The sequence below is a fragment of the Anarhichas minor genome, unplaced genomic scaffold (assembly GCF_050575085.1).
Source record: "Anarhichas minor isolate MPS153535 unplaced genomic scaffold, ASM5057508v1 ptg000024l, whole genome shotgun sequence".
Classification (NCBI taxonomy): domain Eukaryota; kingdom Metazoa; phylum Chordata; class Actinopteri; order Perciformes; family Anarhichadidae; genus Anarhichas; species Anarhichas minor.
Window position 1 is genome coordinate 3,880,418 of NW_027466470.1, and position 23,674 is coordinate 3,904,091.

Genomic DNA, 23,674 nt, shown 5'->3' on the forward strand with positions numbered 1-23,674 from the left:
CTGCTGAAAGGGTTTGAAGAGGGACTGGTTACCTTCCATGGAGAGCCTAACATATTTTTGTTGGGAATTGAGGGGGAGGAAAATGCAGCAAAGACAGACTGTGCCACAGTAAATACTGTGAAAAGAGCCTATACTGTGATGGCCATGAAAGTTACATCATTATTATTCAGGTTTTTCTGCCAAATGATCCTGATAGGTCAAAATGCTATCACACTCTCGAGCAGCATTACATACACTGTCCGAATGTGGTCAATTACCCAGTAAGATAAAAGTATGCTGTAAATAAATGGGCTCACAGACTTAATGGTGGCATTAACCTGACTGGTATCAAGTCACTTTCAGATCCTTAGCTGTCACTCACCTCTCCCTGATGGACATCTGTTGGGCGGACATCTCGTCGGACAGTTGGTCTCCAGACTCCGTCGGGGACAGCAGATCTCCAGAGTGGACACTGTGCCTGTCGAAGTCCTCGCTGTGGTCCAGGGGCAGGGACTGGGAATGGACCAGCGCCTGGTGGAAGGACTGGGGTTTGGGTGGTGTCTGTGGAGGCACCTGGGGTTTGGGCTGCGGCTGGGGGGCCGTCTGCAGGTAGGGCTTAGGGAGAGGCTGGATGAATCCCTGAGCTCTGGCCTGGGTTTGTGAGGACTGAGTGAAAGGTTTGGGGTACGTTGGTGGGGGCTGGGTGTCGGCCGGAGGTTTGGGTGGTGTCGGTGGAGGCTGCTGTGTGACGGGTTTAGGAAGAGTTTGAGGAGGCTGGAGGCTGATTTGCTGCTGGCTGCTTGAAACGTGAGACACTGTCCTGGATGACACTTTAGCTATCGGTGGCCTCAGTGGTACAGGATGATCCGGCAGGTCTGAAATAAGCATACAGTAATACAATCATGTAGTTACAATCGTCAAAATGATTCACACATTAACAGAGACATCTAACTACATTATTCCTAGTTTTTTCTCTTTCTTTAAGTGTTTAGACCATTTATTTTCAAGCATATATTGTAAATTATTTCAACCAATACTTTTTCTAACTCAATATAACCAAAGTTGAAATTGACTCTGGTGTATGCAGCTGGTTTTGTAAGGAAGAAATGTGATTAGTATCGTACAAGGCCTGCTGTGTACAGTATGGTGTTCACATTTTGGGGACTCATCTGCTATTTGGAGACAAAACACAGGTCAACGACTACATCTTAGGCTTTACACTTGTGCTTTGAGCTGAGGTCAGGGTAAGGGTCAGTGTTAGGCATGTCGAGGAAGGTCCACGGGGAGTTATTGTGAAGCAGTGCAAGTCGTCCTGGCCTCATGATACTCTAGTCTAATAGATCTACCAATACTGAGCTAAATAAGAGTACGGCCTGCAGACAAGGCATCCTTTGTGTCCTTCCTGTCCTCTACCTGTTTCATGGAAGTGCCGGCCAAGTGTTCTGCACTCTCGCACTGAGTGCTTTCATCTCTCTGTAGTGTTTGTTTGCATGCATGGGAAAAAGACCACCCCTGGACACATTCTGCATTAGCACATAAAAACAGGTTAGGCCCATTATACTGGAGTATTCCCCAGGGCGAACCCACGGGCGTGATGTGGTGCACGGGGACCACAGCCCCTTTTTATGAGCCACGACAGTGAGCACAACACAGATTGATTTAAAAACCTCTGACAGTCAGCATGTCAGGAAAGGGCTTCCTCTTTCTAGACAAAGGGAGCCACGAGGCAAATGCATGGACAAATATGCTAATTAGATGCAGCTTCAGACGCCTCTCTCTCTCTGTCTGCATCAGCCAAATCAAATACCCTCCAGCTGGGACAAGTGTGTGTGCAGCCGGCAGAAAGCAATCATGCGTGGGAGCATGCTGCATGAGACAATGAGGGTAATGAGAACAGCCCCTTCCCTCGACATTGCTTCCACTTTTTTTTTTGTCACTCCCTTTCTCTCTTCCCTTTATGTCCCCTCTGTTTGTATCTGTCTTCCCACATCCCTCATTTTACCCTCAGCTATTCACAACCCTATTATCATTATTTGACTTTTCTCCATCCCATATCTGTGTAAGTCGTGTGAGAAGCATCCTCCTACCTGAGATGCCTGGCTGGCTCCGGCCGCTGCTCTTCTCCTGCTCCTGTGTGGAGGAGCCGTGAGCTGCCTCTCTCAGGTGCCCTCCTCTTCCTCTTCCTCCTCCCTCGGCTCTCTCCTTACTCTCCTGGGAGTGTCCGTCTTCGGCTCTCCGGCTGGGCAGAGGCTCTGACTCGCCCCTCCTCAAAGAGAGCTCGGCAGAGTGCTGAGGCTGGGGATGCTGCTGCTGGTGCCTGCCGTCCCGGTCCCTGTCGGGGGAGTGCAGCTTTCCCTTAATGCTGCCGTCTTGGATCTCTCCTCTGGCTCCTCCCTGATGTCTCCCCCGAACCTCCTCCTCCTCCTGACGCTCCCTCCGGCTCTCCTCCACCGCCTCCCCCTGCTGCCGGTGACTTTCAGAGGAGGTGGGAGCACGAGGAGCCCCGGCTCTCTGTCGGCTCTCAGGGAGGAGGGGGGAGGAGTTGAGCTCAGCATCGGGGTGGCCCGGGTCGCCGCTCTGGGCCATGGAGAAATACATCAACGCCCTCTCCTGGTGGCTGCTCGCAGTGCCGGCAGCCTGTTGTTGGGCAGGGATGTAGGGCATCGCGGTGGACTTCCCTGGACGGAGACCGCCGTCATCGCTGCCGACACCGCCGCTGCCTGGCGTGATGGTTACTGTGGAGACGGTGGCTTGGGAGGTGACGGCTGCCACAGAGCGGATCAGGGAGGCAGACAGGGGCTCCAGTTTGATCTCGCCTCCGTTTTTCAGCTGCAGGAACAGCAGGAATCATGTCAGAAATTCGGGATGGAAAATAATGACAACAGGAGGGCTGAAGGGATTGATATGGAGAGAGGATGGGTTAAATGGAATTGTGGCAGGGAAGTTAGAGATTGGTGGAGGTATGCGTGGATGTTACAGAAGGTATTTGGTGATGAACAGATGGATGCATGAAAGAATAAAGATGGATGAGAAGGAAGATGGATGGATGAGGGTAAGGACAGCAGCAATCAAAGGAAATTAGGGAAACAATTTTGAGTACTTTGGGTTTGCTCATGAAGCTGCAGCTGTACAGCAACTCTGTCATTCACAAAATGGCAGCAGGGAGCTGAAGCACAGACGTTCACACAACTGAATCATAAACAACAGAAGACAGACAAAACATTTGCCCTTACAGTTATCATCTGAAACTCAAAAGCATCTAAGCTATGCCATTCATGAACAATCATGCATGACTCTGGTCTGGAAACCTTTATTTATGTTCATATTTGTTAGCAAACGTATCATTTGATTTATATAATGCATGGAATAATCAGTGGTGTCCTTAAAGGGAAATTCCGGTATATTTCAACATGCCATATTTCCCATAAATGTGTGTGTTTATTGGTCGTTCTAACTTGACATTTACTGTCGATGTATCCCTTTGTATGTTGAAATATGGCCCATCTCTTCCTCTGGCTCCAGTAGAGATACTCAAACTCTGCACCAGACTACTGTCAATTTATTTTGACTGCGAAACTTTGTATTGACCCACGTTTCTGCAGACAGCCAGATCCATCCACAGACTTATTCCTCAGATACGTTTTATTTATTTTCTTGCTAGTTTATTCGGGTTGGGAGGAAGCCTGAATAAACTAGCATGCAGAATTTTCAGTCGTATAATTCCATGCTTGTTTCGCAATGAACAAGCATGTGACAGAAACTGCTTGCATCCAAGAATGAGGAGCCATGGAAAACAAACAAGGGCACCCGGAACTTTCAAACCATTTCCTCATGACAAAGCAACATCTACCACTTCAAATACACACTGAATTACATTTACGGACATCATCAAACTCAGCTCAGCTACAGTAAGCAAGACAAGACAACACTGGTCACTAGCGGGGGACCAATCAGATCAATCGAAAGCGGGATCATTTGATGCAACCAATCAGAAGTTCCTTACAGGCAGCAGGGGTCTTACATGTTCTCCCTGATTGGCCTCTAAGTCACCGTTACACACCGCGGAGGTTACCGGCGGCTCAGCTTCCTGTGTGGACACCAGTGACTGACTGTGAATATGCTGGACTACAAAGCATCTGACACTGTGTTTTCTGGCACAACATGTTTTTTTGTTTCACTGCATATAGATAGATGTATCAGTGTAAGGTGGTGACACACCAACACAACAACAATTTACAGTATACAGTACTTCTGAGTTCCACATGTCAATTGTTGGTCATTTGTGACATCTAGAGGCCACTGCATTAAAAAGCAAAAGCCGAACAAACTCTGTGACCTGTTCATTTCATGATGACCTGTTCATTTCACCCATCACTCACAAAGAGAAACTGGTGCACTGTCAGTGACCTGGAAGCGACTCATCCGCTGCTTCAGGCCTGTTCACTGTAAGAAGATCTAACATGCAAATAATCTTCGAATGCAGTGTTTTTAATTTGATCTAATTATGTTCTACCAAATGTCTTGAATTTCTGGTTACGCTATTGTTTTTATGCTATTGTGCAAAATTCACGTTGGTGTCTACATCTAACATTTGGCCTGCACAAAAATGTTTTCGTGACTTTTTTGTCTCTTTAAAACATTATCATATTCATCATTCACTTATTATTCATGTTGTGGGGGCGGTTAGGATGGATGCCACCAAGGCTGGTGAGGGTTCGGAACAAGAAAACAGGGACAAAGTGAATCTATTGTAATGTTGTGAACTGAAATCTACTGAGCTAGGAGCTGCATTATGCCTGCATATTTTTACCTGCTCCACCTCTCCCTGGGTGATGGGTTGAGTCTGAAATCGGGCGTTGGCCCTGCGCTGGCGGGTGTCTCCTCGGGCCCCCTCGGCGGTCTTGCCCGTAGGCTGAGCGAGACGGTTGAAGAGGGCCATCTTCTCAGACAAGGTGAGGGAGGATAGGTCAGGCTCGTCGGAGAAAAGCTCCAGGCCACCTTCCTCTGCCCCAGCGCTGCGAGCTGGTTTCTGGTACTCCTGGATATCCTTCTCCTGATCCTGGACTGTTGAGTCTGGCTGCGAGGAGGCCGGGATGCTGGGTAGTGACAGGGGGGTGTCAATGGGTAAAGGATGGGTGTAAATCTTCCAATAGGTGCTAATTTTATGTCTAGAATAAACCACATCCAGTTGCCTTTGACTTATAACTTTTAGATATCCTCTGACATGGTCGACCGAGAACCTTCACGGACAAGAAACTATTGTGTTTTATCAAAAGCTTCTAACATTTCAGTTTTTAAATGAAATAACTGTAACCTGTGTCTATTCAAACAAAACATCTGCAGTCTTGAGGTGCCAAAAACACGTGTTCCTCTGCTAAATATCAAATAACTGAACATGCATGCAAACGCCAGCTAGCAGGTAAATAGCTGTAACAACGGAGGCAGATTAGAGGCACAGGAAAGTACTGAATGAGCGATAGTGTTAAAGCCGGCTTCCTTCCCCTATAAGGTGCACTTAGGTGAGAAGCAGCTCACAAGGGGGGCAGGAATAACAGCGTAAGATGAGCCGGATGAACAGATCAGCACTGCAGCCAGGAGAGGGAAACGGAGAGCAAAATGTCTCCGGCACCACATTTCAGTTGGTTGCAGTAAACATTATCCTTTGTGGTAGAGTCATAGAGTAAATATGTCAAGGGAGGGTTAGCTTTGTTTATAGCTTAATTGCAAAGTCATCAAATGTATAAATGTAGATTCATATACAATAAAATTGTATTGCACCCCCATGCATGGTCAATTCTAAATCTGAAATCTACTGTCGTGCTTTCAGTGAACTGAGATCTTGAAAATCTTTAAAGATGGTTTTAATGCAACAAAGACAGCATTTGGTTTTTAAGTATAATACAAGCACATATATCCCAAAAGGGTAGAAAGAGCATAGAAACATGCTATTTAAGTAAGCATGCAACACAGATACACATGTAAGTAGGCAGCCCAGCTGTACCTGATGCTGGTCACACTGGGGCCTACTGCAGTGGGGCTGGGGACACGAAGGACGTGAGTGTGGATGCTCAGAGGTTGTGACGATGTGGCAGGATCACTTAAAAGTGGAGAAAAAGAAGGTATAGATGACAAAGAAACTGTGAAATATAGATAATGCAAGTTAACAAGTAAAGACTTGAAAGGCGTTGACAGAGGTGTCTGAAGAGACAGACGGAAAGGTGAAAACAGGTAAAAGAATAAAATAATATTCTCTGCTAATTGTTTGATTCAAGATGCAGCTAAACAAGCAAAATCCAAGATCTACCTTGAAGCGGTGACCACCTCCCTGTTGGTGACGGGTTGAGTGTGCGACCGATCCTGAACTCTTCTCAGACGCCTTTCTACGGCAGCGTTCCGAGAGCGTGGTTTGGGAACATTTCCGTCCGATATCTTTTCCAGCTCCTGGAGGAATATGTCAGGAAAACATCAGTACTTTAGTTTAGAAAAGCAGTGCTATTTTAGGAGAGAAATTATATAAATTTGAAGTTCTATGAATACCCAGTTAACTAAATATGGCAACGGCAATTACACAAATATCACCGTCTGCTGAAACTCTGATCAAAGCTCCTGCTTTTTCTTTTAAAATTATGATCACAAAACATTGCTCAGTCAAAAATAAACAGTATTAATCATCTGCCCTTATGATTAAAATGTACATAACGTAGAAGTGTACCCTGAAGAGAGACCTCTTGGCAGCCACACTCATCTTGGCTCTATCATCCAGTTTTCCTTCATCTAATGAAAAGGAGAGAGGAATTATGTTACGTGGCATCAACTGTATTTAAACTTCTGGGAAAATGATGTTAAAATTTTCTTTAAAAATTAAGAGTTATATGTGCATATATGCAGTAGACTGAATTTACCTTTGGGATCCTGTAGCTGTGATGGGCTGAGACGAGACCTGCAGAAAACATTAACGTATGTCAAGCATCAGCAATTAGACATTTTTTAATGTATTTTAGGAACCAGGATGTGATTATCATGATCTGAATGCCAACCTAGAACCATCTTCCACCATGCAATTCAGTGTATTAAATAAACAAATCATGTAAATAAAATGCTGCTGAAGAGCTCCTGCAGATCGCTACAGAGAGCCCCTGCTGTACCTATCTGACTCCAGCCGCTCTGCAGACGTGATGGGCTGGGTCCTAAACCTCTCCGACATGCGACTGTCTCCTGGAGTGATGTAGCGGCGAGGCTTCCGGGCACCCCTGTCCCGATCACTGCCGCTAGCCGGATCTACCTCCACTGCTGACAGATCTACTTTAGTAGTCTCACTTTGAGAGTGGTGTATAGATTTACAAAGATTGACGAAGACAACAAAGAGGAAAAGTAGAAGTAAAGAAAACTATTAACAACGTTTTGTTTTAGTAGACTAGTAGTTTACCAGAAACTGCACTCAAGTTAGAATAACGGGGTCTCACACATTGATATTGGTGCACACGCTGAGCACAACCTAACTGCAACCCAACTGCGAAGAGCCATTTGTCAAAGTTAACATGCAGCAGCAGACAACTTCCAAAGGTTTACCTTGCAAGAGCTGACGCTAACTTGCACAAGTAAGTTAAGCTCCAAAAACAAAATTGCAGACAGGACAATGAACATGATAATGGTAGATGTCATTGCAATACACCTTGACACATTACATGCCACAGAACATTGCCATCAGAATTATTTTCTTGGATCATTGGATTATGTTTTTGCAACAGCTTACTAATGCAGAGTTAGATGGTTATTTAGCGATGCAACACAGAGCCCATGCCAGTGGACCTACAACTCAGGTTTCCGGTTGGCATTCTCCAGATACGAGTGTCGCAGCTGTGCTACTGACACCCTGGTGTCCAGGGAGCCCATCTCCCCGTTCGACATCCCTGGTGGAGGGACGGCCCTCAACGTCTCTCTGCTGGCCGCTGCCCTCTCCATACGATACGTGGTAGAATGCTGGCTTATGCCTATATCTGACATGGCGCGGGTTCTTATCTTGGGTTTGGGCCCTCCGCTCATCTCCATGCTTCTTTGTTTGGCCTGCGGCAAAGAGGAGGCCTTCTGGAGATAGATGGCTGACTCAAACATCTGGTTCCCTGATGGGTCCGGCCGCTGCTGTTGCCTCTGAGGGTCAAAGTCTAGTCGGGGCTCTTGTTGATTTCTCCAGGAGTCTTGCTGCTGATTTGGAGGCTCTTGTCTTTGGAGCTCACACTCCTGCTGTCTTTGAGGGTGCTGTTGTTTTGGAGGCTCTTGTCTTTGGAGCTCACACTCCTGCTGTCTTTGAGGGTGCTGTTGTTTTGGAGACTCTTGTCTTTGCAGCTCACACTCCTGCTGTCTTTGAGGGTGCTGTTGTTTTGGAGGCTCTTGTCTTTGGAGCTCACACTCCTGCTGTCTTTGAGGGTGCTGTTGTTTTGGAGACTCTTGTCTTTGCAGCTCACACTCCTGCTGTCTTTGAGGGTGCTGTTGTTTTGGAGGCTCTTGTCTTTGGAGCTCACACTCCTGCTGTCTTTGAGGGTGCTGTTGTTTTGGAGGCTCTTGTCTTTGGAGCTCACACTCCTGCTGTCTTTGAGGGTGCTGTTGTTTTGGAGGCTCTTGTCTTTGGAGCTCACACTCCTGCTGTCTTTGAGGGTGCTGTTGTTTTGGAGGCTCTTGTCTTTGGAGCTCACACTCCTGCAGTCTTTGAGGGTGCTGTTGTTTTGGAGGCTCTTGCAGCTGTCTCGAGTGGTCATACTGAATCTGCATTGGAAGTTCTTGCTGTTGAATTTGAGCACCATGTTGTCTCGTTCTGGGTTCATACTGTTGTTGCGGTGGGGGCTCTTGCTGCTGAATTTGGGGCTCTTGATGGTACACAGGCTCTGAGGAGTGATGCTGCCTGGGCTGGTGGAGTACAGAGGTGTGGGAGGGCTGCATAGATCGAAACGCTGTCTCCTCTTGGCTGTCATGGCTAGAAAGATGCTGTCTCCCTCTTTCTCTGATCCTCTCGACATTTCTCTCCCTCCCCCTCTCCTTCGGTCTCTCCCGATCCCAGTCTTCCTCGCCTCGACTCATCCTCCTTTGTTCTGGGCTGTAGTTCTGCCAGTCCATGTCTTCATGCCGGCCCCTCTGAGGATCATCCACACTCTTTTCCCTTCGGCGGATCTCTGAGGGCAAAACGGCTTTCCTGCTCTTTAGCAGGCCCTCTGTCTGGGCCTCTTCCTTCAGGGCCTGCCTGGCCTCCGATCTTGCCTCCCTGTGGGCGGCATGGATTTGGTCAGCACACACTCTCCTTCGTGGTGGCACCTCAGGAGGTCCAGGAAGTTTGGCAGCGGCCACTGGGGCAGGGAGGGCCAAATAGGGCTGAGAGTCAACAGCAGGGCCAGAGTGTTGGTACTCAGGGACGTAGGCTATTTGGCCGTGGGCGGTATGGTGGCCTGTGCTGGGCTGGGGAACGGTCCTTTGCTGGCTGGGTTCTGAGCGTTGTGGGGTGTACTGAGCAGAGTTCCCCTGGGTACGGTGTCTGTTACCCTGGTTCCTGTCTGGACTCCAGTCGGGGGGCCTCTGGACAATTTCATCCCTGGACAATCGTTCTCTTACCCGGATTCTTGGGGAAATAAACGGATAAGGGACACTGAGATTTCAGTTCAGTTAAAGACCTTCGGCATTCTCCGAACTCAAAACTCAAATCAAACAAGAGATGACTAAAGAGTATATACCAAGCTTTTATTCTGAAGGGACACACATGATGGTAAATCATAAAATAAATTTATATGAGCCAAAATTTTACTATCCAACTACATATTTTGCTCGCTGAGTGGTCTCCAAACAACAATCTGCTACTTGCCGAGGCAGCCGGTAGGACATACAAAGTTAGATAAAGTCCCCAAAAATTTGATTGATTTTAATTTTGCACGCACTAAATTCAATTTCCACAAGAAATTGCAAAACCTATTGCATACAAGTTTATGACACAAGACTATCATGTGACCAACTTGAGTTCCCAAATCCTACAGTTGAAATCGCCACAAGGTCAAGTAGCACCATGCCCTGGGTTTAAATTTGAGTCTTAGTTCAAACAACTCTCTCTCTGATGTCTCCGTGCCAAAAAAGTAAGCCAAACTATTTTCATCTACAACCTTCTGACCCCCGGTAGCCAAAGGTTGCTCTAATCTCATTGTAGACCACTAAGCCAGACATAATTGATGGGCCTCTGCTTTATCTGACATGGCATGAAGGACTTACACAGTGCATGAGTACACACTAATGCTAGCTAGCATAGGCCGCTGATAAGGCCACAAAGACACAATGTCGGTGCCGGTGGCATACATAGGACATACTAGTTAGAAAATGATCAGAATGTCCTCTTTTGAGACACGTCAAACATTACCAACAAATAGACTGTGTAGTTTTCCTTCCTATATTATGTCATCTTTGCAAATGGAGCAAAGAGGTGTTTATGTGTACCAATGGAATCAATTAAGCTTTACTAACACTCTATAAAGGTTTGTCTCACCATGCTAGACATTGCCTCTATGAATTTCATCTGCCCATACAGCTCAAAGGCTGGCCATGGGCTTTCATCCTTTCACAGGCTATCAGCAGGTCAGCTATGTCACGTATCTGGGCCACAGTCCAATCCAAAAATACATGTATACTCAAGGACTTCAATGGCAAACTAAATAAAAGAAAATCAAAGATTTCTGGTAATGTGTGTCTTTCAAGAATCCTTTCAGCACAAACACTTATCAGGTGATTAAAAAAACATACATACAAGGCAAAATGCATGTCTTATCTTATGCATTGTCAAAGTCACTGACAGGGTACTCAGATGTAATTTCATAAGGGTCAACAGGCCAAAATCTGAGAAAGGGGGATGTGAGTGCGGCATCAGCTGACAAGTGCTGAGTCAGCAGGTCTACGACTGACTGGGTCAGGGCATCGAGCTGACTAATGTTGTCACCCCGTCAACTCTGGTTCACTAACTCCACTCAACTGCTCATGAAACCCGGGCCACACACAGTCGCAACCAATTTAACAAGAATTATGGTATTGTGTTGATGAACAAATGGCCAGTTTTACAGAGTTCTGGGTATGTTTGTAGACTGTTTTACCTTGTTTTAAGACAACAAAAAGGACAGTTGGTAAGGCGTAATAGTTAGTGAAACAAGACTTTAACCAACACATGTTTAGTTTGATTCTCAATGGGATGTAGGGATGAATTCACGATTCTTCGACTATTATTGAAATGCTCTTAAGGCGGGTACTTTTCTACCTACTTTCAGGCTGGGCCCTAGTTTGCTATTTTGACAGTGATTTGAAGAAATGTGATAACATCATCGCATAAACGAAAGTCATGTTGGCAAATGCTCCAAAAACAGATGAAAATGAGATGTATGTATTCAGTGAGTCTTTTGATGAATGAATGTTAGGACTAAGTTAGGGATGAAAGTTTTTCAGTTGAAAACTTTGATTCACAAACTTGAAACACTTGAAACACCAGTTAATAAGGGAAGTATTACTGAGTGAAATACTGAAATACTGCACTGTTAGAATATATATTACTGGAACGAGTTAGCTGCATGTCCACCCAGAACGTGTTTTTAAAAAGCTGGCTTATTATCTTGTTACTTTACTCTTTTTAAGGTGTTTCTAGAGGTATTATGAAATAGTTTCTCCAGAATTCAGAATAATTAACACTTTATATGACCTGTAACAATGGTTTGAAGACATTTATAACCTCTTTCATATTTTTTAAAGACCGACAAATAACGTGTGAATGAAATTACAGTGCGAGGAAAATAAAATGTCCTGCCATTATAGAATGAATCAACTGCCAACAGCCAGCTTAAACACATGTACCCAGTGGACGACAGGGCTTAGTAAGGTCTTTTTTACTGACGGCATCCTGAGCAGACAGTAGCTTGGAGGTGGAGTGTCACTCTCTGAGTCTGTGTTGAGAAACCAGTCGCTCTGTGACATGGCGGCCAGGCTAAAAGGTGACGTGGTGACAGTGTTAAACCCTGAGGGAAGATTCTGATCAGAGCAAAGTGAGCAGCACTGATCAGCTGAACTGCACTTTGTACATATTGATCAAAGGTTTGTCATCAATTACAGTGTGACTATTTTTAATCGTTACTTCTTTACCGTCAAATGAATTTAAATGATTCATATTTTATTATTCATAGGTTATTACGTCACTTGTCATCATGTCAATTTTTTTCTAAATTACTTCACTTGACGAATATAATAATTCTCATCCCTTTTGTGGTATCATATTAAAGTTTTTAATAGAAAGTGACATCAGCTCCTTGCTAATGAACCAAGCTGCTGGTAAATCGGGGTTACCTCTCGGGGCAAGCAGGGAAATCATATCCCCTCTAAAAACGCAGCCTGCAGTCTACCCTGCTGCCCTGCAACCTTTCCCTGATGAGCTCCCCAGAGCACCTTTCCATGTGAAACTGGAGCAGCACGTGACAGAGCTGGACCCACAGTCTAGAAAGATCCTAAACCTGGCGCAGTGGTAAACGCAGCAGGCTAGTTAGCTCAGCAGCCAGCCCAAACTGCACCAACTCGTGAATATCTCAGTTTCTCTTTGTTGATTCTTTTTTTTTTTACTGCACAAACCAAATTATGGTCGAGTATTAAGTATAGCAAGAAACAATTTTCTCTCAAACTTCGCAATGATCAAATAAAATTCAAATAAAAAATATAATTGTACAGCATGCTCTTTTTGGAAGTGATTAGCAGCCAGTGGATGAGTGTAACTACTGTCAGGAAAACAGGTTCATGTGGTTTGAACTCTCTACATGTAGTCTTAAAATACACTGTAGACACGACATCAGACTTCTAATGGTACGGTCACTCCATGGGCAGCATTACACAGTAGATAGAACCACCCAGAGAGGGATTTCAGGGCTTGTGATCATGATTTGGCTGTTTTATTATTTTAAAAGAGCTAAAGAGTTTCTGCATAGAGTAAAATAAAAACGAAAAACAATTATAAAGGGGTGATGCAGACATAAAAAGTACGCGTTCCTAATACTTGTGTCATGTTTGACTTTAAAGGAGCTAAATACAAAATTGGGAGCATTTCTATTGACTCTCAACGGCTCTCAACATGGCGACGGCTGCACCGGCAGGTATGCAAACTAAACCATTTATACGATCAAATCTTGAGTAAGAGTTGTCCAATATATCAGACACTTGTCTTTGAGATTATGGTCGGTCTTAGTTTATGTATTTTCTGAATGTTCTAACCCGTTTTTTATAAACTCACCCTTGTCTGTTGAGGATGCTCTGGGCCTGCTGCTCTATGAACAAATCCCCAGGTGAGATGCCGTAGCGAGGGGAGGGCAGGGAGGCCCGGCGGGCGCTGCGAGGGGAGCTGGGCACCGCTGCGATGCTGTAATCCCTGGTGGAGGCGGGGCTTGGCTCCTGGTGGGCGGCGTCCTGGTGGTGGTGCTGCTGCTGCTGCTGTTGGGACTGAGGTGGATGCTGCGCCTGGGTTCTGGATCTAGAAGCGACTGGGCGCTCCTGAGCCGCACCGCGCCGGTGGTTCTCCATGTTCATCGCTCTCTCCCGCTCCGAAAATCTTCTGGGCCTATCTTGTGTGGGGGGAGGGGCTTGGTTTGAGTGGGCGGCGCTGGAGGTGGAAACAGGGGCAGGGTCTGGGTGTGTCCTCATGTAAACCCTGCCCACTCCAGCACGATATGGTACCCTGGGCTCCCGTCCTTGTTCCTCAGCTTCCTGTCTGTCTCCCTCTCGCCTGGGAGCCGTTTGTCGGTCAGAGGCGTCTGTGTCACGCCGAGAGCGGTAGCGTGGTGTGTAATCGATGTCCGCCTCCTGATCCAGGAGGATGCCGTAACGCTCTGACAGCTGGCGGCGGCGCTCGGCTTTGTAGCGGGCGATGCGTTCGGCCTTGGAACTGAGGCTGGTGGAGTTTGTGGGGCCAGAAGTGGGTGTGGATAATGTTACTGGGTCAACATACACCAACAATGGCTCCTGACGGCCGCTGCCAACACCACCTTTGACCTGAGGGGATCTGTCCAGAGATGACAGCTGCTTCTGTGGTGCCTCCAACTCCTCTCGACTGTAGCGCCTCACTGCGGTAAATAGAGTAAACGATTACATTCCAGCAACCTTGTTCAGATGCATTCTGGCGTCCATGTACCTTCCATCCCACATTACACATATGTGGCATTATTCTAACAAGTCACATCACAGATGTTCATATCAATTAGCAAATTCACATCTTCCAAAATGCAAAAATATGGCAGCATCATTTGTTTTTGGTAGTGCATCGAGCCATGCTTACCCATCACACAAGGCTCACAGGGATCTGAGGCGCGGGTGTACCGCGGAGGATCCTCCTCCAGCATCCTGTTGGCTACCAAACCACCGGGCACCTGTGCAGGGGGAATATCACTTTCCATCCCCTCCAGGCGCCGGGCTATCCTCTCCTTCCTGTCGACAGGCAGGAGGCCGAGGTTAAAGGTCAGCGGCTACTCAGTTGAGTTAGTTTTTATGAAAATATTCAGACAAGTTATTGTGACAAAAAGGGGAACCCTGAAGATACCTGTTCATTCCCAAATCCTTTGTGACGGCTCCCTCAAAGTGTTTCTTCAACTCTGAAACTGAATATTAGAACAAACAAAATTATATTTTGTAACATAAAAATAAAACTACACGATCTCTTGTGAGTTATTGCGTGTGCTTAGAACCAATGCCCACCCTTGGGAAGGACAGCCAGGACTTTGGCATCTGTATCTGAAACACTCTTGACCAAGGTGGTCTTGTCACCCAGGGAGAAGTGACTCTGAAAACTGAACGAGAAGACAGAGTCACAAACCTGCGATCAAGATGAAACTTATTACATTCTGAATTCCTAATAAAAGAAAATATATATTTAATTCAATACATCCTTCTCAAAAATAAACGGTAATTATAGGAGGATGAGCGGCTGCTTTACTTCAAATTACTCAGTGATAAAAGAGGTGATGCTGAAAGTAACTAAACTATATTTCTCTCCAACTTGTTCAGATTAAACAGCAACAGTAAATTGTGCCTAGTTGTCTATTTCAGCCGTCCACACAACTCTGCCATGTGTTAAAGAGGTGATGGCAGGTAAAGGGGAAACTCAGCTGGTGTTACTTCCAACAGGATCCAGCTTAAGAACGAGGTCAGCGAGTCCTGACTCTCCTCCAATTAGAAACAGACAATCGAGGTCTTCTCTTAACGTCATTACGTATCACAATCAACAGGTCACACGAACCAGGAGAAATAAACTCACCTTTCATTTCTGTATTTTTTAAACAGGCTTGTCATCTTTAGTTAGTGTAAATTGTCTGATAAATACACAGATGTATTTTTTAGAAGGACCAAATAAGTTGAAACTGCTTGTGACACTCAGGGTTTATGTTCAAATAAATAAAAAATGTTCTTGTGTATCTTACTGCCGGGCGGCTGAAGAACCGGAGGAAACACTGTGAACTAATGCAAGAGGAGCTTGGGTGCAAAGTGCTCCTCAAGGAGGTATTATGGCCTTAATGCCATGTGAACAAAAAAGTGTCTTTAGGATAAGCTGTTCCAGGCACCCCCTGCTTTTAATGCTTACTGGGCATGATAAGCTAAAGCGCTCTACTGCAGTAAAGCCTATATCCGTACATATCCCCATCGTGATGACAAAGCAGAAATTAGACAAACGTAAATGCAAAATGTTTGCATTTATTTTAACTTAACTCTCTTTGTGCTGCTGTAACACCTGAGTTTCCCCTCTTTGGATCAATGAAGGTGTGTCTTATCTTGTCTTTCTGGAGGTAACTTTGGTGATTGCGAACAAAAAACTCACCTTAAGGCCTCTGTTGGCAATGAGGCTGAGCTGCAAAGCTTGGGCCGAGCTTTAGGTCCAAACTCTAAAAGGAGAAACAAGACTCAGTCAAACGTATACGACAACAAAAAGGGTCTACACTCCACCTTTCAATATTCTGTATCTCTGTGCTGACACTGGGAGAATCAGAACATGTTTTCCTGGTCAAAATGAACTGCACATTTCTGGCCTTTGGAAGTAAAATAATAAAATGCTAACTTTATGCACTACTTGTCCATATGAGACAATGGATGATAATTTCAGTTTCATCGACACCTGTAGTGAATTTGTGTCTAGCAGGAACTTTGAAGGGTCAGTGTTTGCTTCAGGCCTCAGACGCCTCGGTACCAAATAGGCTGTTAATTGTGCACAAGAAATCAATCTTTCTGTGTTTATGTTTAATAAGTCTCAAATTACCACCAATACCTTTGTATGTCTATCTTACTTTAATGTAAAGCTGTTTGTGCTGCATTTCTTGTATGAAGGGTGCTATACAAATGAAGTTTATTATGATAGTTATTATCATTATTATTATTACATTTGTATGCCGTCTTAAGCATTCAGATGGGTACTGTAGAAGGGAAGTGTTTGGACTGGCTTTAAAAATTCCCCGGTATATTTCATTGAGACCTCTTTGTTAGTTTATCAAGGGTCCTGAGGCAGCGGACTCCAGCAGCAAATGTAGAATAGTCCAGATCGGCAGCATGAACAGCATAATTCTACTGTTTGCCTTTGCAAATTGTCATTTTAACTTAAATGATTCATTATGAACGCTGATAAAAGTGACAATAAATGGTTTAGACGCAACTGAAAAGTTCTTAAAGAGAAGCGACAATGTCCCGTTCGGTCCTGAGAAATTTTGAGTCACTTGCCAATAAAAGGCTGCTCAGAAAGTTCACACCCAGTTCCCAGCTGATAGGTGACCGTCTCCCTCTCGTGCTACAGCAACAGCAGCCTGTTGTAAAGTTGTATCCCAGTATAGGAGCCGGATCACCTTACTGCTCCAGACGCCTCCAGAACACCTCCGGCCTACTTTGTCCTCAAAAGACTGCTCGGCAATACAGTAGTGAACGTTTGTCAGGACAGAAAGCATGTAAGTGTGCTGGTACAATCCTAATGATCACTTAGACATCAAGTTCAAGGGCTTCTCAGTGTTTTGTGTAGTGACCCGGGGGGAACTTCATGGACTCAAAATGGACATGTTTTGGTGGAAGTGACGACAGAAGTCAGAATTAGACACAAGCGAGGCCAGAAGTCTGGGTTGGAGGTCTTGTAACATTATTTTGTGATATTTTTGAAGCCTTCGGTAACCTTGTGTAACTGCATCTGCCTGTTTATCTGTCTGGAAAGCCCCTTGTACAGAAGCCAGTCCGGCTTTTCCCTGGAAGCGCCTGCAGGTTGTCAACAAAACAAGCCGCACAAGGCTCAAGGTTGACAGTGCCAGAGAGCAGCTTAGGCTGCTGACGGTCCAAAAGTGAGCGCGGTGAGGAGAAGGATTTTCTATAAATATTCAGAGGAGCGAAATAGACTTCCTGTGTGACTTGGGCCTTTCGCTTGCACACAATCTGTTCGGAGGTAACGATGGAGCTCATTTACAAGGTAGAACATCAGAGAGGAGGAAACAAGAGAAAGCACATCATAGCACACACCTGTTGAATACACTAAATGTAGTCGTCAACATGATCTTTCACTCCTCAACCACACATCCCATTCATTCGTTCAAAGTAGCCTGGCGCTAACATTCATACCCAAAGCAATGGATTATCCCAAAATCCTTAAAAGTATCTTACACGCGTCATGAATCCTTGTTCATCGGATCCAACCAAGCCAACAGAAGCAAAACAAGGAGTCCACCAGGAACCGTGCCGAGCCGAATCCCCCTGCCTACCCCCTTACCACTGACAGCCACCGGCTCTGCCATCTATCTCAGTAAGGAGCTCAATTGCATTAGCAAAGCCCCCCCAAGTAGTCTATGGATTTAAGGGTATTCAAGTGGGTTTAGCAAGTCCTCCTATAGCCGGACCAAGCCTCCCCTTTTCAAAGGCCTTACCTTGGCCACACGGCTGCTCATGGTTCACATGGTAACTAGAGATCCATGGGTTTCGAAACATGTTTGGGGAGGAGAGAAGAAGGATGCCGCGAGACTCCCCCTCCGGTCACAGCGGTGGGTGGACAGCACGAGTGGCAGCGGTGGAGGCGAGGGCTGCAACCAGCAAGCGGACAGGCAGGGATGGAGGTGGTGACACAAAATGACCGCACACACACACACACAAACACACACACACATACAGATACAGCCACGGACAAGCACACGGCCATCTATCTCAGTAAGGAGCTCAATTGCATTAGCAAAGCCCCCCCAAGTAGTCTATGGATTTAAGGGTATTCAAGTGGGTTTAGCAAGTCCTCCTATAGCCGGACCAAGCCTCCCCTTTTCAAAGGCCTTACCTTGGCCACACGGCTGCTCATGGTTCACATGGTAACTAGAGATCCATGGGTTTCGAAACATGTTTGGGGAGGAGAGAAGAAGGATGCCGCGAGACTCCCCCTCCGGTCACAGCGGTGGGTGGACAGCACGAGTGGCAGCGGTGGAGGCGAGGGCTGCAACCAGCAAGCGGACAGGCAGGGATGGAGGTGGTGACACAAAATGACCGCACACACACACACACAAACACACACACACATACAGATACAGCCACGGACAAGCACACGGCCACAGCAGAGTGACTGCCCCGGCTACACAGCAAGAACAGACTGCCTGTCATACGTGATTTGTGTGTGTCGGTGTGTGTGTCAGTGTCTGTGTGTGTGTGTACGTGTACACGCGAGGGAGCTGAGAGAGAGAGACAGCGCAGCAGGGTGCTAAAGCAGCTCACAGCCTTAATCAGATTACAGGCAGAAATTAGCCTTGATGATAAAAACTCTGGAACAGGATTGGAGGAGGGTGCCAGCAGGGCCGCAGGGGGTGGTGTTGGGCCCAGGGCTACTTGGGAGTCAGATGGTATATCCTCAACGCACGCACACATCACACTTCCAAAAACTAAAGCCGGAAATTGCATTAATATGACTATCGTTAAGTCGTCTGCTGGTTAAAACTGTTTTTAAATGCAGTTGGAGAATAAAATTCAGTGTGCCACTGGGAGTACGACTCTATATGTGTTTTACTGACAGCCTTGTCTTGGTGCCAGTTCAGCCAGTAAGAAACACTTTATTAAGCTGTTCATCATTTCCTGCCAAATTGTAATCCTTTCTCATTCAACGCAACACCGCCAGCGAGGATTTTTGTTGTTAAGAAATCTTATAAAAATGACTACAACTTATTGATTGGGGGTGTACTTTATTTCAGTTTCTGTCCTTTGTCGTCATGAGTCTCATATTTGCTGTCTTTCAATGAGTGTCCAACAGTCACATGACCAGTCATCACATCAGAGACAGAGTCCTTATGACGGTTCTCCAAAGGCTCGGAAAAGGGACAATAAGTGTCTTCCTGACATTTCGTCTTTTTAGTTTGTTACCAATTACGAACGTCCAACTGTTTACAAGACTAAAAGTATATCACAGGGACTGACAAATCCAAATCAATGCGCTCACATCCCCTCTGAACTAAAACAACAGGGGTTGAGAATAAGTAAAAACTCACTAATATCTAGTAATGCCATGAGGTCGTTTACCATTTACTGTACTTTACTGTTTTGTCCCAGTACAACACATACGCCTTTGGGCTTAAAATCATATTTAGTTGTATATGCAACCATTAAAACCCAGAAACAAACAAGCAAAAAATAAATGTAACACAAAGTCGGAACCAATTAACTCAGGATCAAAGCTATACCTTGATGGTGAATCAAAACTCAAATAAAAGAAACCTGTCTGACGGATGAAAAGCTTTGGTTCTGCTAATTAAATTGTGATGTGACGCCCTGGACCTGCAAAGCCTGAGTATGATACAATACGTGGTCTTTATTGTCGCTGCAGCATTTGTTAACAAAAGGAACAAAGCATAAGTGTGCATCACACACAGAACAGGCAAAACATCCGCAGCTCTTTTACTGTTGTCACACACTTTTTCTGGTCTAACTCCTCGTCTGTCTGCTGCTTTTTCTCACCCTTTCACACCCCCCACCACCCCCACCCCCCACCTTCCCTAGTCTGCCTCCGCTCCCCGTTGACGCCCCTAATAAGGCAACATGTGTTGTGAGTGGCTGCCTCGGGGAGAGGTCACCCTGCCGGTCGGTGTTTACCAGGAGGACCGTCTCCCCGTCTGCTCGCCGCTCTGCCTTGTTTTCTTCCTCCTTCTCCCTTTCATTCCTCAGATTTGTCATCCTTGCCTTCCATCTTGCCCAATCCTGCAGCTTCCACCTTCGCCCAACTCCCTCTCATTCCTCATTCTCCTTTTCTCTCCTCTCTTTTTTGCTCTCCATGTCACTGTTGCTCTTTACCCCTCCTTCCATGCCAGTGCAACAACAAACATGATAAACGCTCCGTCACTCGCTCTCTGTCTCGCCGCTTGCATGCATTTTTACAATTTCAAAACAGGTCATGCGTCTTTCATGAAGCTTTTTTTAGAAGTAAACCACACTGGCATAAGACATAACACTCACAGCCTTCCAAGTAACCAAACAGAGGTGGACTACGGGTGGGTGGGTCGATGACAACATGGGAACTTGTGTCAGACCTCATGACCAGGACACAAACTTTCATCACTATTTAAGTCAACAGACATTTGTTGACAAATTAGCTCATTCATTTTGGGGTTGGGTGTTTTAAAAAGCTATTTAAAGGAACAGCGTGTACAATTTAGGGGGATCTATTGGCAGAAATGGTATAACATATAATTAAGTATGTTTTTTTTTTGTATAAACACCGGAAAATAAGAATCATTGTGTTTCTGTTAACTTTGAATAAGCCGCTTGTCTCTAAATACAGAGCGGGTCCTCCATGTTTCCACATAGCCCAGAACGGACAAACCAATCACTGGCTCTCGATAGGGCCACTCGCGTTTTATTTCCGCGTCAGCCACTGTCGTTCTCCTGCAGGCTTGGCACAGGGGAGACGGTTCAGTTGCAATCTGCAACCTTGCCGCTAGATGGCGCCAAATCCTACACAGTGCACCTTTAAAGACCTTGTATCTTATTTGCATAATCTGCATCTTTCTCTGTTGTTTTGTACTTTCTTTCCATTGTTATGTACATTTAATAACTGTAAATGTCTGAATGTAAAGAATATTGATGATCCTCGCCCTGACTCAGGCTTTCCATCCTCATGGGAAAGAGAGAAAACAACGATGTTAATAAAAACACATTGTGAGAATATAGGATCACTATTTTTTAATTCAAAAATACTACATTTTTTTATCAACACATAAATAAATCATATGACTTAAAGGCCTGCAGCCTGTAAATTACCATTTTCACAATTATCACTCAACACATCAACTGTCGGGTTTATCTCTCTGTCAAATGATGATTGTGCGTTCATCAGCTACAGAGAAACCTGCACCAATAAGTCTTGGTCCGTGGGGTCACAGACAAATAAAAATGTGAAACTCGGCTCAACGGTTTCATCTTGCAACACTGAATGTACAAACCAGTCAACAAAACTCAACACCCAGGACATCAAGTAAACACCACGAGGTGTGTGACTCAACATCAAAGCATCTCTCTGCTAATCAAACATTAAGCTCTGAAGCTCAGCAGCACACTGGTCATACATTGTGGACTTTTTCCTTATGGAAACCACATGACCCTTTGTTTCAGTCGGCCTTTAAGCAGTCTGAGCTCATTGAGCTTTACGTGCTTTATGGGATCGACATTATGACCGACTGGAGTTGAGCACAGACGTCTCTTTCAACAGGACAAAACTTCTAAATCACAAAAAGTATTCCTAAAGGATGGATTCACGTTGACCCTGCAGCTATTGCACACACGTTGAGACAACTCATGTAGTATAAATGTGATGTACAATATTCAGATAATGGAAATTATCATGTCAGTTGTAGTAACCGTTGTTTGAGACTTAAGTGTCTGACCCTACTGAAGAAGCTTTGTTGTACCCAGTAAAGAAACAGTTAAGACATTGCAAAGACAGGTTGTATTGGGCCTTTACTTCAGCCCCACAACACCTGGCAGGTTTGATTGTAAAGTTGGACGTCAGAATCCATTTTCCTTTCAACCTTTTTTTTCCCACAGTACTCATCTACCTCAAGTCAACCTCAGAGGAGGATTGCTACTCTTTTATTCCCTGTGTTGAATGTACTGCTGTGCGATATGGAGAAAAACTAATATTACGATATTTCCCACCAAATGCCTCGATAACGATGTTGCCACGATATTGTCGGGTTGACCACTGATGCTTTCACAAAATATTCACACAATCAGATTTTTTGATGAATAATTAATGCAGATATATTGACTGGCTGCAGACAAATAATAGGACAGCTAAAACAATCTGGTAAATTCAGAAGATTACACCAAATTACTGTGATGCAGCCTTTGAAACCAGGAAGACATGCTATATTACGATATCCAAAATCTAAGACGATATCTAGTCTCATATCACGATACTGATATGATATCAATATATTACCCAGCTCTATTTAAATGTGTGCTCTTAAAAGAGCGTGTCTGTATTTGAAATCAGGTATATCAGACATTTTCTTTCTTTGCCTGTTCAGCCATACTGGATTACAGCTGCTCATACGAACTACTCACTTGTTGAAGTGTTTTTAACAATAGATAAAACGCATGTCTTTCTGTACATCCTGGAGGACTTTTCCAAGGCAACTGTTACCAATAGCTGTTTAGAATAGCAATGTGGTTATTGTTTTATTGAGAACGTGATCATTAATTCATCAACTTCTGTGCAGCAGACACCGAGCTAATCTGCCTTTATTAGGAGAGACTGTCTCCTAACCGGTTCAGGTTGGCTTGTTCAAACGCACTGATGTACACTGATTCATACACCCATGCACTATTATAAACACATGCACACGCATGCAGAGGAAGTATATGATCGAAAGTCTCTCTCACACACACACACACACACACAATAACATGGGTCAAGTGAGAGCCCGAGGCAGCAGAGGAGGAACCTTCATCCTTCCTCCTCCCTTAAACATTTACTCTTTAGATCCAGATCCGCGTTCCTCTCTGCTGCCTTGCATCAACTCTGCCTGACACTCGGCACAGAAATCTGCCTGCTCTGCTCTTATATGGATATCGATGAGCACGGAGCCCGGTGCTGCTGATGAAAGACACTTAAGAAGTTCTGCAACTCTCAGACGGAGCAGGAGAGAGGGAGGGAGGATGAGGGAGAGGGAGGGAGAGGGAGCAGAGACAGAGTGGGAGAGAGTGAAGGAGGAGGGAGAGGAAGACTTCATGCCAGAAATGGTTACTTGAGGATTTGGATGTCTTTCCTCCTTCTGTTGAAGTCATACTTCCTCCCCGTACAGCTTTCTAAACGTGTATAAAATGACTAAACCGCGTAGTACCCAACCATTGTTTGTATTATGAGATATTAAGCACTTTATTTGACTTATTGTTTTGTGTTCCTTGTTATATTCTGAGATTGGGGGCATTTGGATTGCCTCTGAACGGCTCTCAACATGGCGACGGCTGAGCCGACGGCTCGTAGCTAACGGTGCTACGGCGCTAACAGTACGAACAACAGCAAACATGCTGACAGAGCTAACAGAGTTTACCTGAAGGGGGAACCAGACAGTTAGTGCGACGCTTCTGCTGTCTGTCGGGACGGCGTTATCAGCTGTGAACCGCCCTATGAGAGCAGTGCAGAGCTAACCAGTGGTTCACGCGCACATGCTAAAACATGCAC

The 23,674-nt window shown here is 45.3% G+C and overlaps 1 protein-coding gene across 1 annotated transcript in view; it reads right to left on the bottom strand.

Annotated features, from left to right (window-relative positions):
• Positions 1-17,955, bottom strand: part of svilb (supervillin b) — a 34,567-nt gene extending 16,612 nt beyond the window's left edge. The window contains exons 1-17 of the mRNA XM_076097841.1: positions 17,895-17,955; positions 15,827-15,890; positions 14,710-14,801; positions 14,555-14,612; positions 14,294-14,442; positions 13,256-14,081; positions 8,714-9,583; positions 7,793-8,257; positions 7,125-7,295; positions 6,882-6,919; positions 6,692-6,753; positions 6,284-6,420; positions 5,981-6,076; positions 4,790-5,075; positions 4,001-4,066; positions 2,067-2,808; positions 362-854 (exon numbers count right to left, since the gene is read on the bottom strand). Of these exons, the coding sequence (XP_075953956.1) occupies positions 362-854; positions 2,067-2,808; positions 4,001-4,066; positions 4,790-5,075; positions 5,981-6,076; positions 6,284-6,420; positions 6,692-6,753; positions 6,882-6,919; positions 7,125-7,295; positions 7,793-8,257; positions 8,714-9,583; positions 13,256-14,081; positions 14,294-14,442; positions 14,555-14,612; positions 14,710-14,801; positions 15,827-15,890; positions 17,895-17,955 (4,676 nt within the window). The remainder of the gene's footprint in view (positions 1-361; positions 855-2,066; positions 2,809-4,000; positions 4,067-4,789; positions 5,076-5,980; positions 6,077-6,283; positions 6,421-6,691; positions 6,754-6,881; positions 6,920-7,124; positions 7,296-7,792; positions 8,258-8,713; positions 9,584-13,255; positions 14,082-14,293; positions 14,443-14,554; positions 14,613-14,709; positions 14,802-15,826; positions 15,891-17,894) is intronic.
• Positions 17,956-23,674: the final 5,719 nt, after the last annotated feature.